Source organism: Pterocles gutturalis, unplaced genomic scaffold (genome assembly GCF_000699245.1).
Source record: "Pterocles gutturalis isolate BGI_N339 unplaced genomic scaffold, ASM69924v1 scaffold30026, whole genome shotgun sequence".
Classification (NCBI taxonomy): domain Eukaryota; kingdom Metazoa; phylum Chordata; class Aves; order Pterocliformes; family Pteroclidae; genus Pterocles; species Pterocles gutturalis.
Window position 1 is genome coordinate 1325 of NW_010098762.1, and position 16998 is coordinate 18322.

At 49.1% G+C, this 16998-nt stretch overlaps 1 protein-coding gene across 1 annotated transcript; it reads right to left on the reverse strand.

The window, feature by feature from the left end:
• Positions 1–4290: 4290 nt before the first annotated feature.
• Positions 4291–16989, reverse strand: DNAJB11 (DnaJ (Hsp40) homolog, subfamily B, member 11; the record flags this gene model as incomplete). The annotated part of the gene is made up of 9 exons (XM_010074002.1): positions 4291–4689; positions 8869–9028; positions 9407–9518; positions 10094–10151; positions 10749–10831; positions 11345–11487; positions 12394–12526; positions 13609–13706; positions 16825–16989. Coding segments are annotated over 9 exons (1017 nt in total), but the record flags the coding sequence as incomplete, so codon positions are not given.
• Positions 16990–16998: the final 9 nt, after the last annotated feature.

The window sequence follows — 16998 nt, forward strand, 5'->3', positions numbered from 1 at the left end:
TGTCCGCACAGCTTCACCAGCGCCGGCTCTGCACCCAGAAACACAGCGATGGGCTCCCGGGGCTGCGGGGGGAAGGCAGGAGCTGGGGAAAAAAATGGTGTCAGTGGTGGGGAGCAGCAGATCGAAGCATGGAAGGAAGAAGGGGTCTTGTAAAGACCCTTGAGGCGCTCAGTGCCGGCACTGGTTTCTGGACTCAAGTGTCATTTTTCTTGAACTCCCCAAGAGGTGACGTTGTCACAGCCCCACATTTGTGTTTCTGGCCTGATTTCCAACATCCTTTTTAACCCAGGGGCCTGCACTGGGGTGAGGGGACTTCGCCAGCCCTCCCCAAAGAAGGGATGCTTTTTTTTGGGCAACAGAATTTTGGGGGTGATTGCTGTTGGGCTGGTTCAAGAACCACTTTCTAGCAACCTCCTGCTCCCACACAAGCAGGGGCAGGTCCCTGGAAATATTTAAGAGCAGAGGAAAGGGCTGTGCTGGCACGTCCCTCCTCGCAGGGCGTGCGGGTGCCCAGGACCCATCGCTGCCCTCTTCCCTTCCCGCTCACCTCCTGGGTCAGCGCTGGACCAAGCAGGAGGAAACAGGAGGAGAAAGCTGGCTGCTGGCCACCGGCAACACCGAGCAGGGTGACGGGGCAGCCGGGATGAAGGGAAGCTTCTGAGCAGCAGGATGCCACCAGTGCCACCACACCTCCCAGGCTGTCCCCTCCCTGGGGGCTGAGCCCTGCCTTGAGAGGTGTGACACTGCTGCTCCTGTGACACTGGGGGCATGGGCGCAGAGCGGGGGCTGCCAGCCAAATCCCACGTTAAAGACTCCAGCGAGGAATTGTTTCACTTTCCCTGCCAGGTCCCCAGTGCCGCGGGCTTCAGCCACCCAGATTCGGGATCATCGCAAACGTGCCTTTGGGAGAGGAATCTTCTCCCAGCGCTGTCACGTCACCCTTCCTATCCCCACTTTTCTTATCTCTCAGAAAAGTTTAGATATAGAGAAGTATTTTAAAAGGACAAGCTCTTTGGGGAAAAAAAACAACACACCCAAACCAAACCACAAAACCAACCAACCAAAAAAAACCCCAACAAACCCTAAAACCAAAACAGCCAAACTGAGCCCACCTGCCCTGGACTTGCAGAGAAGTTTCCCTGGAGAAGACACTGCTTTTTGGGGACACTCCCACCCCCTGCCCGGGCTCGGGGATGCTCTGCGCAAGCAGTGCCACTTGCTGTGGGGACAAATAGGACAGCAGTGGCCCTCGGCACGACCGAACCCGTGGGGAACAACCCACCCCTGGGGCCAGGCTGCTCCCAGGACCCGTGTACCCCATGCTGAAGCTCCTGCGTGCAGCCCCAAAACTCCAACAACTGCTCTGGGATGGGCAACGTGGCTTTAGGGGGAGCAAGCCCAGACTGGGGAGGGGGAGGAGAGGCGGACAAGGCTGCTCGGGCACGATGCTTTGGGGAACAGCAGATCTGAACCCTGTTTTCCCTCCATCACCTACCTGCCATGGAGCCCCCACCCCATCTGCTCCCCACCTCACCGGGGCCGGGCAGGATCCAGCCCGAGGGTGGTACCATCGCGCTGACGGAGGCGATGAGATCGCCAGGCAGGGGTGACGCTCCGGAGGAACACGGAGAGCTTCTGGAGCTGATCAAAACCCTTCACTTCAGAAATAAATCCCAAGGACCGCGCACTTGTCTAAACATCCAGCGAGGACTTCCAGAAACATGTGTCGAGGACAAGTGTGCTGCTGGAAGAGTCGAGCAACACGCCTGTATCGAAACCCTCAACCATCCTTGACTTGTGCCAGGATTTAGGGTAAAAGGGGACCAAGAAATGGATTTGATCCAATCTGGGAAGCGTTGTGTTCTGGAAATTCAGGCTGTGCGTTACAGGATCCCTGGCTCGGAGCTGTGCACCTTCGCGCTGTTAGCTTGGTCCCCAACCAAGAAGCAGCGGCACTGAGAACACCTAAGCCTAAGAAGCACTTAGATGAGATAAAGGAGCCCACATGTGCCATGACTCACTCACACCAGCTCAGCGTCACTGAAACAGGGGACACAGGATGTCCCAGGCACCAAACAGCTTCCACATCCCCCGGCCAGACACCCTGGGGCCCTCGGAGGACAAATCCCTCCCCGCAGATCCTAGAAGCTGCACAGCATTCCTCAGGCAAGCAGACCAAAAATCCAAACGAATGGAAATGTTTGACCCCGGCAAGCACCAGCGCACGCTGCTGCCTGCGGAGAACACGTGGAAACCCTGTCTGAAGGGGGGAAAGGCGGCGGCTGCTCTGCGCACACCCCACAGCGGGGGGGAAGGAAGAGGGAAGGAAGCTGGGTTGCCTTGTAGGATTTGGGGCTTGCTTTTCTGTTTTTCTCACCGTTGTAAAAGCTGGAGCTTTGCAGCTATTGTTGCTGTACACAGCACTGGCCTCTCGGAGGAGTGAGTACCTACAAAGGAAAAAAACCACCAAAACCACCAAAGGAAGGGGAACAATGAGCAGAGAAAGGAAAAGGAGCAGCAGGAACAAGTACTCAGGTCTGAAATAAATGCCCTGCCTGCTGCTAGGGGGGCAGGGAGGAAAGGCTGCACCACCTTCTGCTGGGAGGAGGGCCAGACTTTGGTGCAAAGTCTTGGCTTTGGGGCTTTATTGCTCCAGGCGAGCGCTGGCAGCCTGGCGGAACAGGAAGGCAGAGAGGCAATGATCAGACAGACCCTCGAGGGGCTGAGAGAACAGGAAACAGCCCTGTGCACAGGGATAGCAGAAGCAGTTTCTTTGGAACCTGAGGGTTCAGGAATCTAAACTAAGGGGGGAAGTGGAGGCAGAGATGCCCACCGATGCCGGGAAAGAGCCGGTCATCAAATGGGCAGGCACTCCAGGCAGCAACCGCAGCTGGCAGCAAGGCTTGTGCTTAAGGATTTGGAGGAAGGTGAGCACTGAGATGAAGAGTTTGGCATCCCAGGTTTGTCCCATCCCCTCTCTCAGCTGTTCCTGTAGCCCTGGCTTTGCTCTGCCAAGGCAAGCGTACAAAGGATCCAACAGGAAACCTTCCCGGTGCTGCTGCTTCCACTGCGTCAGCTCCCGCCGGAGCTCAGGGTTGGGTGGGACATCGCCAGACCAAGGGCAGCACACAAGGGCCGGGCCAGAGCTGCTCTCCCCCTCTCCGAGCTCAGATCAGAGCTGCTTAAAGTTGACAAATGAAGAAAAACAAGCAACAAAACAAACTACTTTGAGTTTCCCACTGCTGCTCCCCAGCAAACATTTCCACATAGAAAAATCAGATCCCATCGCTTTGTGGGCAGAGGATGAGGTGTAAGGCAGCAGCTGTAAGGATCCCACTTTAGAGCCCCCAAGAACCCAGCGGGAAGGAGGAGAACATTGTCCGACACTAAAAACCGACTCATTTCTCCTGCTGCCTATGGGAGCAGGTGAAGCACAAGTCTGACATGAGCACCTCTGAGAAACTGTTTAGCTACTGCTCCTGGAGAACCCGTGGAGATGAGAGTCTCTGATGGGGATGCTGAAAGCAGCAGGGTCCTCAGCACAGAGACCAGAGCAGCACAGGCACCTCCCTGCCACATCCCCAGACCCTCCATTCAAAGCAAGCTGCTACAAGAGCTTTTGCTGCTACGAGCAGCTGTAGGTTCACCCTTTCCAGCAGCTCACTGCTTCCACGGCTGAAGGGACCAGTCCTTGTCAGTCCAACAACTCGCAGCTGTCCCAGGGTGAGGGCTGCTGAAAACACAACCAGGTCACTTGTGCCATTCCAGCTCAAACATCTTTATTTCTGTGCTGTTAGCTTCACCCATCCTCACGGAGGACAGAGCGCAGGAGGTAAGTGAACTTTTACAGACAAGCTGTTGGTTACATTTGGGGGCAACAAAGAAGAACTAAGACCATGAGGAGCCGCTCCCATTATTTTCCAAAATCCCACTGTGAAAGTCTGAGTCTTTGCTAAGCTGTTGTGACTTCAAATTTAAAACCAAGCATTAACCTTTGGGACAAGGGGACTACTTGGTAGTTAAGAGTCCACAAGAGCCTTAAGAGACTCTTTTCCCCTTCTTTCCCACTCATACATGGGGCCCAACATAGCCCATAAAGGCTCTCCTGCCAGTCCACTCCCAACTGCACCCATACTCCTGCCCCAGAAACAGACTCTGAAGAAATATCACAACTCTGGACTCAAGAGGGGAAAGGGAGGAAGGGCTGGGATTAAAACAACCAAACCAACAGAAACTGGGAAGAGACTGACACAAAGGACATAAAAAGCAGGAGAAGCTATGAAAAATATGTTGAGATGGTCAAGAAAAGTCACATCAAAATATATTTAAAAACCATAAATTCCAATCTGTGTGGAATTTAAAACTCCTTTCCCCCACTTTTTTTTTTCTGTTCAAGGAGTCTTTGTTGTTCCAGGACACGGAACATGATAGGCAGCACCAATTACATCCTGAAAAGTGTAATATTTCCCCTAAGTCATCTGAGCACTTCCACAATTTACAAAGAAAAAAATTATATATACCTCAACAATTGTCCCCCCCACCCCCCTTTTCCATTCCACAGCAGGCAGGAGAAAAGACTGCAAACAAATCTGACTTTTCATTTAAGTCCAATTTTTCCACCACATCAATATCCCTGCAATCCGTTGTACACCTTCTGCACTGATCCTTGTTTCAACAACTGCTTGAGACCTGCAAGAGAAAGGAAAGTGTTACTGCACGGCACAAACAGGAGGAGGGCTGCTGCTGTCACACATCTGGCTCAGAGATGCTGTGGCACTGAAGGCTGAGCCCACTTAATCCAAATAATGCAAACACTGGTACTCTGAGAGCATCACAAAAAAAAAAAAAAAAAAAGGAAAAATCCCTCCAAACCCAGAGGTGCAGCAGCTTTTCTCATGCTCCTTCAGCATTCTCAAAAGGAGAAACAGGGCCAAGGTTAGTGATCCCGTACCAGTGCTTTCATGCACTCTCAGGACCACACAAGGCCAGTGGATGCAGGGAGAAAGTCTGCTCTGCTACAAACTCAAAGCCCAGAGCACCACCTCGAGATCCTCACAGCCCTGCAAAAGATGAAGCCAACTCCCAGAGCTGCTCTGCTGTTGATGTTGAGAACAATTTTCTCATCTTAATTAAAACTGCAACAACAAAAAGCTTTCTGAGTATTTCCAGAGTCAGGCTCATCTCCCCAGGCTCCTTTTACAGCCCAAGAGAATTCTGCTGGTAGAAGCACTCCCTTTGAGTCCTCCTGGACTTGCCAGCTGCAGAAACCCACGTGTGTGATTAGAAAGCAGAGGTTTTCACACTGCTGTTCACTAGAAGCAGTCCCTGAAGGCAAGTAAGAGAAGCAAACTCGTTATCTGTGGGTTTAAGTACCCTATTGAAGGCCTGAAAATCTCAAGTTTTTTTGAAACCCACTGTTTTGCAAAGGAGTCGAGGTGACTTTTCAAATCCCATCTTCCCCAGCCCTGAAAGCCCATTCATAAAACATTTCAAAGAACTGACTGTTCCAAGGTCCTGTCAGCATCAAATTCTTACCAGAGCAGGATAAGAGCAGAGTGAGTCATCTCTAAAAACCGTAATAGCTCATCTACTGGGGTCAGCACGCTCAAGGAAAGGCTGGCAGGGCTTTGCTGCTACTGAAAGGGCAAGTCCACACCAAGTGGAGGAATCAGGCTGGCAAGAAGGGATGTGTCACACTGTTTTTCCAGAGATAATCAGAGGGGACTCCCTCTTTAAAGTCAGCCTGGTGACACAGCGTCAGGACTCCCACTGCCCTGGCCACGGCAGCACCTCTGCTCTGACCACACCAGAAACCATCGAGTCTCAGCAGGGGCTGTCCAGGCCCAAAAAAGAGAGGGAAACTCCCCACATTACAGATAACTTCCAAATAATAGAAAAATTAAGCTAAACTGCTATAACTCTGCTGTTGGATGTCCCCAAAACAGCATCAGTCTTGCAACAAAGCACACAGGCAGCTGGCTTGCACCTCAACATGACTGAAGCCAGGATCGCAGTCCTGCCTCGGATCAGCTCGTTCCGCTGCTCCACTGAAGCCAGAGTCACAGTGTCATCCTGTCCATGTTTGTACAACAGGGCGGATGGGGCTGCCTAGGAAATACCATCGCAGTTGGTAACTTTAAGTGAGGTACACAGGCACGGAGAGGGAGGATCACTAATTAAATCAGACCATCTACTTGTACAGAAAAAAACCCACAAGCTTTCAAGCATGCAAGTCCTTCTTTGGGAAATGCAGCTAAAAGAGAGTATGCCTCCCTGCAAACCTTGGCCTGTTTGTCTGCCCTTAAATAATTCTGGCTACAAATACTACTGTCCTGTAAGACCAGCAATTCCACAGTAGCTCTGTTAAAATACTGGAAAGCTGTCCTGGAAGTATTCACTGGAACAGAGACAGCTCTCTGCCAGGCAAGAGCTACTTGTGCTTCTTGCTGGCTAGAGAATCCTGAACTCTTTCCTGCATTCAGAACCAGCCTTAACAGCAGGGCCAAGCCAGCCCCTCTGCAGGAGCTAATTATTAGGGACAGGTCACTCTCCAGGGGAGTGCAAGGCAAGTTCACTTCCCCTCCGCAGCCAAAGGAGGCTCCAAGTCACTTCCTGGCTGGTGGGTATGAGGATGTGCCTCCTGAATGTGTGGTTCTTTGGAAGGAAGGACATAGGTGGAGAAAGGTGTGCTCCAGTAACCCTGGAAATAAGTGGGATTAGCTCCATTCCCGTACCTCGTTTCCTGCTAGCTAGCTCTAGGCAGCTGCCTGCTGGCCTGAAGGATACCCTCATTACTGCACAGGATATTTCAACACATATCTGATGTTCAATCAGGAATTCCAGCCAGGAATCCTGACATTTGGTGCTACTGCACCTTAGGCGTTTTTTCCTAGAGCCAACTTTGAGATTTTTTTCCCCAACACCACCACCAGGTGACAGGTTACAACACAACCTGGGCACTCTGCTGCCTGCTGCTGCTCTCCGACCACTCCAGAGTTAAACGTGGAATCCAAAGTTACAAAACACACAACAAACAAGTATCTCTGTTTCTTCTCTACTGACACGTCAAAGAGAAAGTCCCCTCTGATCAAAAGGCAATAAATTCCCTGATGTCACCCTGGCAGGAAAGAAAGCAGATTATTTCTCTGACTCTAAAGTTTAGACTGCCCAGAGTGGTGCTCTCAGAGTCAGTTATCTCCTGACTGCCCCAGGAGCTGTACATATGGTTACGAGATAAGAAATTAGGACCACTGCCAACAATAAGAAAAAGGGGATGTTTTGAATTCTGAAGCCTACAGTCTTCCTTTGAATGTGTACACTGAACTGCTGCCACACAACATGAACAGACATATTCTCTCCTAAAACTCCCTTAAATCACTGGATGTTTGGAGATTTCCAGCTCACAAAAAAATGCATCTGACTGCCTACCCAGTCACCTTCCCCAGGGAAGCCTGGAATTGCTTTAGGAGGGAGCGAAACACCCAAAGACACCGTGCCTGACCATGCCAGTACCATCACCTCTCTGTTCCTGGGACATCCATAAAGGTGGGTGAGCAATTCTGACAAATGCGGAGACCTCTGTTGCTGCTCCTTGCCCCTGGTCTCTTCTAAAAACTTCCAAGAGCAACAGCTGGAATAATCTCACACCTGTTTGAGAGGTGCTGTCGCTTTACAAAGCTTCAAGAAGGGCAGCAGAGTGGTCACTGTGCTCCACAGCCCTCCCTGGGCACACTGCACTTGCAACACACAGGAAAACACAGGGGTTGAAACACAAAACAGGTTCACTCAGAGCACATCCCGGAGGCACAGACCTCACAGCCCAACCAGCTGTGGAAAGAGCCACAAAACATCAGTTAATCCTGGTGCTACGGCTCCCAGCTGGGCTCCAGTGTCACCAACACAGCAGTTAAGTGCTGCGGGGCTGAGAAAAGCCCACCCAGGGCTTGGCTTCCCCTCTGCAATCTTGAGGGGTTCGGGAAAGCTGTGTGTTTGCCTCATTTTACCAGGACAGCTGCCAGAATCCACTAAAAGGGCACCTTCAGAAGAAGAAACTATGATAGCCCTGAATAGCTGGAAGCAGTTCTGGGAATGGGGATTTTCTGAAGAGCTGCACTGGTACGTGCCAGGAACTTCTCTGCCCTGCAGCAGAGGATGGGGCCCTTGGTGCCTGCTCTGATGCCTTGTGCAGAGCAGCAGAAGCCACTGCAGAAGCAGAGAAATTTCCAGGTAGGTGTGGAAAATACCTGGCCTGTGCATGTTTACCCTCCCGTCAATTTCAGGATTTCTACATAGTTCATCAAGTCTCCATTTGAGCACTGAAGCTGAGAAGCAGATCTCTCCTACGAAATATCTGCATTGCACCCTTCTGGCCTACACACACACAAAGCATTTAGGGTAGAAGGAGACAGAGAGGAACAATCCTTCTCCTGATGCTGTGTGACATTCTTTACCCTTGACAACAGAGGGATTTTTCACAAGTCTTGCCTCCAAGAAAGTGGAAGCTGAGGCTGGAAAACCGCTTGTGATCCCATTCCAGCAAAGGCAAAGCAGACAGAGGCTAAGCCCAGTATGTTTTTCGGTTCAGACAGATGGCCAGCTACAAAACAAAGCACCTGCAAACCTGCCAAGTGCTACGGCCCAACCTAATCTGGTTCCCTACAACTGCAGCAGCTACGCTCGCTCGCTTCAAAGGGAAACGGAAGTTAATCACAGGGCATGGGCCAACAGTGTTGCATTGGACCAGGGGCACAGGGAGAGGAGAGCCCCTCCTGACCGCTCCAGCCACTGGTTCAGTTGTGCCAACTTCTTAACAGCTTTGGTGAGAGCTCCGTGCAGCCCGCTGCCACAACAGAGCTTTAAAATACACACCTTCCCGCTGTTCGTTTGTCAGTTGCTCTTTGGGGAACTCCACATCAAATGTTATTATTAGTGAGCCTTTGATATTATTGTTATCAAAATTTGGAAGACCCTCTCCTTTCTTCCACAGTTTGGCCCCAGGTTTCGTAATTTTATCCCGAGCAACGTGCACCTAGAGACAAAAGAAATTTCAGAACATTACTAGTGTTCTGTGCGTGTACCCCAATACCCCAAACACCCTTTCCAACCCACTGGAAAGCTTCAACTTATATCAATTCCTTGCCACAGACAGTGACATTCAGGGGGTCCAGGCAGCATTACTGCCAGCACACGATCCAGAATTAACAACAGCCAAGACAGTACAGCAATAACTGCCCTGAACCCAGACCCATACTTTTGGCTCCATGGGAATTGGTCTGGAAGGCTCTAGCAGAGGGGAAACCGTACACAACCAGCAGCTGCACAGGCCCCGTGCAAGCTCACCCTCAGCACAGGAGACCTGCAGTTAAACTTTGTTGGCACACAGCAAGAAAGCAAACCATTGCCTCACCTTGTGCCCATCTAAGTGGGCAATATCCATTTCAAAGCCTGTAAGTGCCTCGACCAGCGAGATTGTCACGTTTGTATACAAGTCATCTCCTCTTCTTTCAAAGACTGGATGCCTGGGGAAATAAGAGACATTGGAACTTTTCTCCTTCCCCATAGGGGAAATAGGTTCTCTAGCTTCCTCCCATCTATTTGTGGGTTTGGAGAATTCACAAGTTGGAGAGGAAGTGAAGAATGAATGAAATTTAGCTTCATTTTCCTGTGCGAGATAAGTGCTACTAATAACCTTTCTATTTCTAGGGCAATGAGTGGCGAGGCGTGGCAAGAAGTTGTGACTCACACAACAATTTTCTTTGTAGTGCATTTCCTTACAATAGGGAGATAGTATATTTATGGAAAAAAGGAGATATTTCATGTGATTCACACAGGAGCTACTAACGCATGCCAGAATACAAGCCAAATGAAATAAAAATGGAACTATCACAGCATCTTAACAGCGGTGAATCCAGCTACTCTAGCATCATCAGGGTTGAACATCCTACACCACCCTGAGTAGGGCACTCCCAGCTGCACCAGCTCAGCTGAAGGGTGAGCTGCACACCAGCTCAGCAGGCCACGCTGGCCAGAAAGTTGCTTGCAAGCTTCCTTTACAGTAACCAGAACAAGTGGTCTAACGAGGCCGGTTACTTACTTAAGAACTTTTATTCGGAAGCGCAAATCACCTGGCTCCCCATCCACATGGGGTTCACCTGCGAAAAAGAAAGAAAAGCTCTGTTTAAAGGAGCTAGTTAGTAACAACTGAAGAAACAAGCAGAATATTAAACACAATAGAGATTTGCAGCTGACATGTTAAAGGAAAACCACAACCAGTCCATCTTTACATGACTAAAACCCTGCTTATACCTATCTGTTATTAAAGAGCCTTCGGTCCTTGAGAGCTCATACCTCTCTGCTGTTCTGAAAGACTTGCCTGCATGTTAATGATGTCCTTTACTTGTTGAAGGACTTCATCTCCTTGGGCAGAGGGGACTCCCTCACATACTCAAGCCTGGAACAGATGCTCCTACTCAAAAGTTATCTGAAACATCAGATTTAGAGGGTTTTTTTTTTTGTGTGCGCCCCCAGTACCAACAAAGGGCACGGAACTCAAAGCATTATCCAGACTTAGCAAAGAGTATACTCCTGGATTTCAGCTGCATGTAGAGGACACAGCACTTAAAACCATATGTGCTGATCAGTTACCCAAAACCAGGGCTTGGACACTTTCACCGCTGTGAAGACCAGCCTTGCATCATGGAAAAGGTCACAACCAAAGCTGAGCAGCAAGGCAGTGCCCGCACACGTACCTTCGCCGATGAAGGGATATTCCATACCATCCCTCACGCCTGGCTCTATCTCCACTTCCAGCGTTCGCTCCTCATTCACCAGCCTGTGAGGGGGAAGAAGAGGCAAGCACTAAGTTTTCAAGAGTAGGTGGTAGCACCTGCTTGTGTTACTGGGGTATAAGACCCCCACAAGTTAACACATACTCTTCTCCTCGCTCACATCTAAAACTGAAGGGTGAGTGCTGCTGCTCGTCTCATAGAGAAGGCAAAGTTAAGCTCCGAAATGCACAGTCAGCAGCTGGATTTGTGACTGCACCACAGTATTCCATGCCCAACAGTTCCCAGGTGGAAACTGTGGGCTTCCCTTACTTTGTTTATTCAGATTTAGTTGTGGAACTTCCACTGTAGCACGACTGATTGTTCAAGGAATAAGAGGCTGAAAGAGCAAATTGGGGAGCTCTACATCGAGTAGAGCTGCTCATCTCTACTGTAAGAATAAAGACTGGCTCCTTAGAAATGAGAAACCTCTGTTAAGTTTTTCCAAATTCCCGAGGTTGTACAGGCACCTTCCTCCATCTAGTGGCAGGTTTTGAATAAACAAAGAGCATAAAACTCACTTGACATTTGGACATTCATCACAAACAACTTCTTGAGTCATCTGGAAACGCCCAGGACCCAGCTGGGTGGTCCTCATCTCCTGCCGGCAATTGCATTTCCGTTTGCCAGGTGCCTGTCTTGCCACTGGCTTGTTCCTGACAACCTGTGTGGGAGAGGAGGAGGTTGACACCAGCACACAGGCCAGCACCCCTGGGCCTCCACAAGGGTCTGGATTTCTCAAACAGCTTGAACATAGTTTTATTGAAATGCACTTTCTGCTGCCTCCACAGTAGCTCCACATGATCTTGACAAAACATGACTGGTAAGTTTTCACCTTACTCCTCTTGCTGACCACACATTAAATATCAAAATACCAGAAAAACCTGTCTCTGACACCACTACTAGCACTTTCTTTTTTTTGGCACCGCTTTCTAAATAGGAAAGGTAACACTAGGATGGAACATCTGACATCTTTGGTTACAACAGCTTCTTCGTTCCACACAATGGGCAAAATTATTTGGAGTTCCTCATTTTCCCAGACACTCACAACACAGACTCAAGCAACACAAATTCTAACATGCAGACCCCAGCAGGGATCATCAGCTTGCTTAACAGAAAAAAAAAAATTAAAAGGCCACTATATATTTGCCAAGTATGTAACCCAGAAATATGCAGTGAGATGTTTGGCCATATCAAGAGGCTATGAAAAGTCCCCAACATGATTTTGCAAGAATTGCAAAATGAATTTGAGGCTTATGAATGGGCCTCAAGTATCACAAAATTCTAGAGAGAGAGACCACTTACACCTCTTCCAACTGAGCTACTACAATAAAAAAAAGCTACAGCTGGTCACTGACAGCCAATAAATAAGCTATTATCACAAGAAGCATCCCTTTATAGAGAAATAGCACCACAACATCCTCCACTATCACTGCTGGATACCCAGAAAATGAGCATCTATCTTAGTTCTCTTCTTTGGAAGAAGATCTCACGCTGAGCAGCAGCCAGGCCAGCCATCTCAGACCCGAGAACACACTGGAGAGACCGACAGGCAAGTGGTCACACTTACTTCCACAAAGTTTCCTGAATACACCTCTTCCAGTGTAACCTCCAGGTCCACGATGATGTCACTTCCTCGGGGAATGTTCCTGTCTTGTTGGCGAGGGTTACCTCCAAACATGAATCCAAAGTCCCCAAAGAAGCTGGAGTAAAGCACATCAGTTAGTTCAGGAAGGAATTCTGATCTGACAGGGTGCAGATGAAGAGAACCACCCAAGGCTGCAGCAACACGCTGCTTGGCAAATGCTTCTACCCCCTACAGAACAGCCTCCTTAGAGCACAAAACCCAACAGTAAATCCAGATACAACTTCTTGCTCCTCAAGATGTCACAAGCTAATGCCTTCAAACAAAGCAGTCACTGTGGAAGAGTTTTCTGTACTAAAGAAAACAAGTTTTGGAGCAGGAGTTCAATGCCAAGACTCAAAATCTGACTACAAGTCCTCTCCGTACAGCACTGCTGCTCAGCTACCATCACCACAAGGTGCAAACTCTGAGTAGCACTCCACCTACTCCACCTCTGGCACTGCAAATCCATGCTAAAAGTTGGCTTTCAGCGGGATGAGAAAAACCTTCCTATCAAGGCTGCATATTTTTCTTCAAAACAGACCAGCAGACAGTGCGAGTTCTCAGCCAGAAGGATTCCATGAGATGAGCAACTTCAGGAATTGTTTTAGTAAACTTGTGCCTAGCAGAACCAAAGGGGTCTTAAACAGAAAATCAGATTCTGTGACAGCAACATGCAAGTGCCTTCAGATTGTAATGATCCAAATTTCACAGCTGCTCTGAAATGTGGTAGAAGTCACTGCAGCATCACTCTGCAAAAGAAAAAGTGACCCCCAAAGCACACACCTGATCTGAGACAAGCTAAACACCAATCACACACCACATCACACATCCTACAGGTTTAATGCAGCTGCAGCACCTTACAAATCACCCCCTTGGGCAACGCAGCTTGCCATGAGCTGTGCATGTGGGAAGACACCACCAGTTCCTCTGCACTGCTCTTGAAGGAAGGACCAAAGCAAGACAGACAACAGAAAACCGCACACACGACATCCACTGTAAGCATGGTTCTTCAAATTCTCAGCTGCCACTTCAGACCAGCGCCTCCTGACTGGGTAAAACACCTTAACCCTGAATTTGCCTGCATCAAATGTGTGCACGAACATCACAAAAATCAGAGCACCAACTACAGACCAGCCTGAAGTGGCAAAATCTCCTTACTGTGAGAAGATGTCTCCATGGGAGCTCTGGTGCCCATCCTTCAAGCCCTCCTCACCGTAGGCATCGTACTGCTTCCTCTTCTCCTCGTCCGACAGCACCTGGCGAGGGGATGCAAGCAGACACAGCGTTCGCTCACGGCCAAACTGGATTACTTAAAAAAGGCTCCGAGAGGAAGCTCAGCAGTGCTCCTCACCAGGGGCCAAGCAGCAAGGCTTTACCTTCCAGAACTCGCTTGCTGCACCGGACTAGAAAAGTTAAACATTTATCAGTCAAACCCATAACAAGTACAGTTAGTTTATTAAAACACCAGAAGCAACTTCAGTACAGGGGCAGAATAACAGATCCTACCACAGGTGACTTTCAAGAGCGTAAAGCCTCAATTTTAATTTCCAAGTGTTGATCGTTGCTCTTTCCTCCCACAGAGATCCAGATGCTTCCAGTCAGGGTCAGTCTTCCTTCCCCTTGGAAAGTTTTGGAAGGTTAAAATTGCCAGATTAGCTGTCAGAAGGCCAGAGGGGAGTGGAAGCAGGTGGAGAAACTCTCTAAATAATGAAAACCAGCCTGAAATTGTAACCAATGATAAATGCTAGCAACAAGGAAAAAAAACATCAGTGAGTTTACTAGCTTCATCTTGCAGATAAGAGTTCAGGTCTCCTTTTGTCACTTCAGATTTCGCATGAAAACACACATTTCCTGAAACCAGGATAAGCTTTCCATTTTGTGATCTGTTGGTGTCAAAGCAAAATTCTTCCGGCAGAGTTCTGATGACACCACAAGCAACAAGAAAGGAACTGAGAACACAAAATATTTGCCTTTCCCTTAATTTCCCTTCTTTCTGCAGCCCACTGGAGAACACAACTCCAATAACACCATGTCAAGTACTGTGAAGAGACTTGTGGTTTGTTATGTCAGGATGCTTTGAAAGCAAAGCAACTACAGGGGATAAGCTTAGAAAAAAACCAGCCCACGGCACCTCCACCCCCAAACCATCCTGAGAATAAGGACTACAGGGAGGAGTCTCAGCTCCCCCACATGCAATCAGTCTCCTTTCTAATTGAAACAACTGTCTTCAGATTACACAGCTTCAGGCTGGAAATCACTTGGGTTTTTTAAAGGAAGGAGACTGAGTAGTTTAATTAACCTACTTTCCCCACAGTTTTCCTGAAGCCTTGGCTAGAGACAGTCAGCCAGAGAAACCCCGAGCAGCGGTGCTACTAACCAAGGCTGGTGCTTCATGGCAAAAAGCATCCTGGTTGAGGTTATAAGGGAAATATAATTCCAGCTCTCTTTTGCCCAGAACAACAGACCAACACGCTGCACCTCGCAAATAGTTTCGTGGAAGGATTTGCAAGCTGTACGGGCTAAACAGTGAGACCAAGACCTTATAGGACATCAAAATGTCACTCCTTCCAAACCTGTTTTAAAAATCATGCTGGATTTCAGTATTCTGATGCATCTCTCTCCTGCAAGAAGCACACAAACAAAGGGTTGGAAGGGAAGTTTCCTAGTTTAATTTTCACCAGAACCCAGTGAGAGCACGTTGCATCCGTATTGTCTGTCAGCACTAGAACTCCCCACTTCATGTTGCACAAGGACACGCCTGTGCCTCAAAAATACACTGCTGAGGGGGAGGCAGACTCAGCCACTGCTTCTAAAAGTTAATATCCAGCTACTCCTGCCGCCACATGCCCTGCTGATTTAATTTAACAACCATTTTCTACCCAATGTTTTAATAGAAAGAGTACCGTCAGCTGTCACTGTGGCAAAGACTGAAACAAACTGGGACTTGGGAAGAGGCAGGGACCCGGGAAGAGTCTTCCTGTCAAATCTGACAAGATCCCGACTCACACGAACGACACCAAGCTCATAGCTTTTAGGTAAACCGCATGCATCAACCTTCAGATGCTGCAGCTGACAGGTAACAAACAATTTTTTCCACAAAAAAAATTCTTCACATTCACTGGTTTCTCTGTGACAGCTCAGCCAATTTATTTAAGAATAGATAAGCCTGAACTAAAAAGTCATCCCAGATCTGATACAAAAATAGAGTTATCCTGTTTTCTTTCTGACCAAAGAGGAATGCATCCAAGCTGTTTCTCTCATTCATTTTACCTTTGCATATCTGAAGAGCAGAGGAGCACCAGGCACAGAAGCAGAAGCCACGCTACCGCTGTGGGCTAAGCAGTGCCACCGGGTCGCAGCAGCCATGCAAACCCTTTCCTTCTGCACCTTGACTCCTCAGAGAGGACACAAGCCTCCCACCCACAGAGCCGACCAGTGCAGGCCAGCTCCTGCTGGAACCACCGCTGGGAATTCTCCCTGCTCAATACCACCTTCCTTGGGGGCCCTCTGCTTCACAGATGAGAACCAAAAGTGGCAGAAAGGAGACACAAAGGACAGAGAATGTGCAAGAAATCCCATCGTGCTGCCTGGATTGCATTAACATGTGTATGTGTGGCTTTGACTTAAAATAATCTACATGTGACTGACACACTGCACAGTGCTACCAGTGTCAGCTGTCATTGCTATGTTACCATATTACCATAGAAACAACGAAAATTCTCACATGCACGTGACCCACAATTATTTTTCCCACCTTAATGTCTTCTAAAAGGCAAGCCAACCACCTCTCAGCTCCTGCCAGCTCAGGGGTCCTCACAGCCAGGCCCCATACCTCCCCACACTTGTTCCCGTGCCAATGCCTACACGTGATGCAACTCTCTTTCCTCCTCAAAGAGCTCCTAATAAATAGCAAAGAACTCCAGCTTGCTGCCTTCACTTTCTCCTGGTTAAGTGAGCTGAGCACTTCTATTCTCCTCTGACAGAAGGAGCTCTCTAATCAACCCGGCAGCTTCTCTACCTTTTATTTATTTTTTTTTTTTTATTTGGTAGAACACCTGAAATTCACTACGGATTGCAATTCAGGATGGATTGCACCTGTACCTTACAGAAGGGCTTTTACATCTCCCAGAAGCCCTCCTTTCTCATTCCCCTGAGCATTACAGGATGAAGCCTCACTAGCTTCCTTCACTCAGCTTCATGCTCCGAGCATGTCTTACCACAGCCCCATCCACCTTCCAGCCTGGGAAGAGCTGGGAACACCCAAGGATCTCTCAAGCTCCTTACACCAGGTTGCCCAGCTTTCCCCCCTCCTCCCCCAGCAACTGCCCCAGGCCTCGCCACAGGGCGGGGGGGACCCGCAGCCCCCGGCCTCACCTCGTAGGCAGCTCCCAAATCCTGGAACTTCTCCTGCGCCCGGGGGTCATCAGGGTTCCTGTCGGGATGCAGCTGCAGCGCCAGTTTCCTGTAGGCCTTCTTGATGTCCTTGATGGAGGCGCCGCGGGACACCCCCAGGATCTTGTAAAAGTCCCTCCTGCGGGGGTGGGGGGC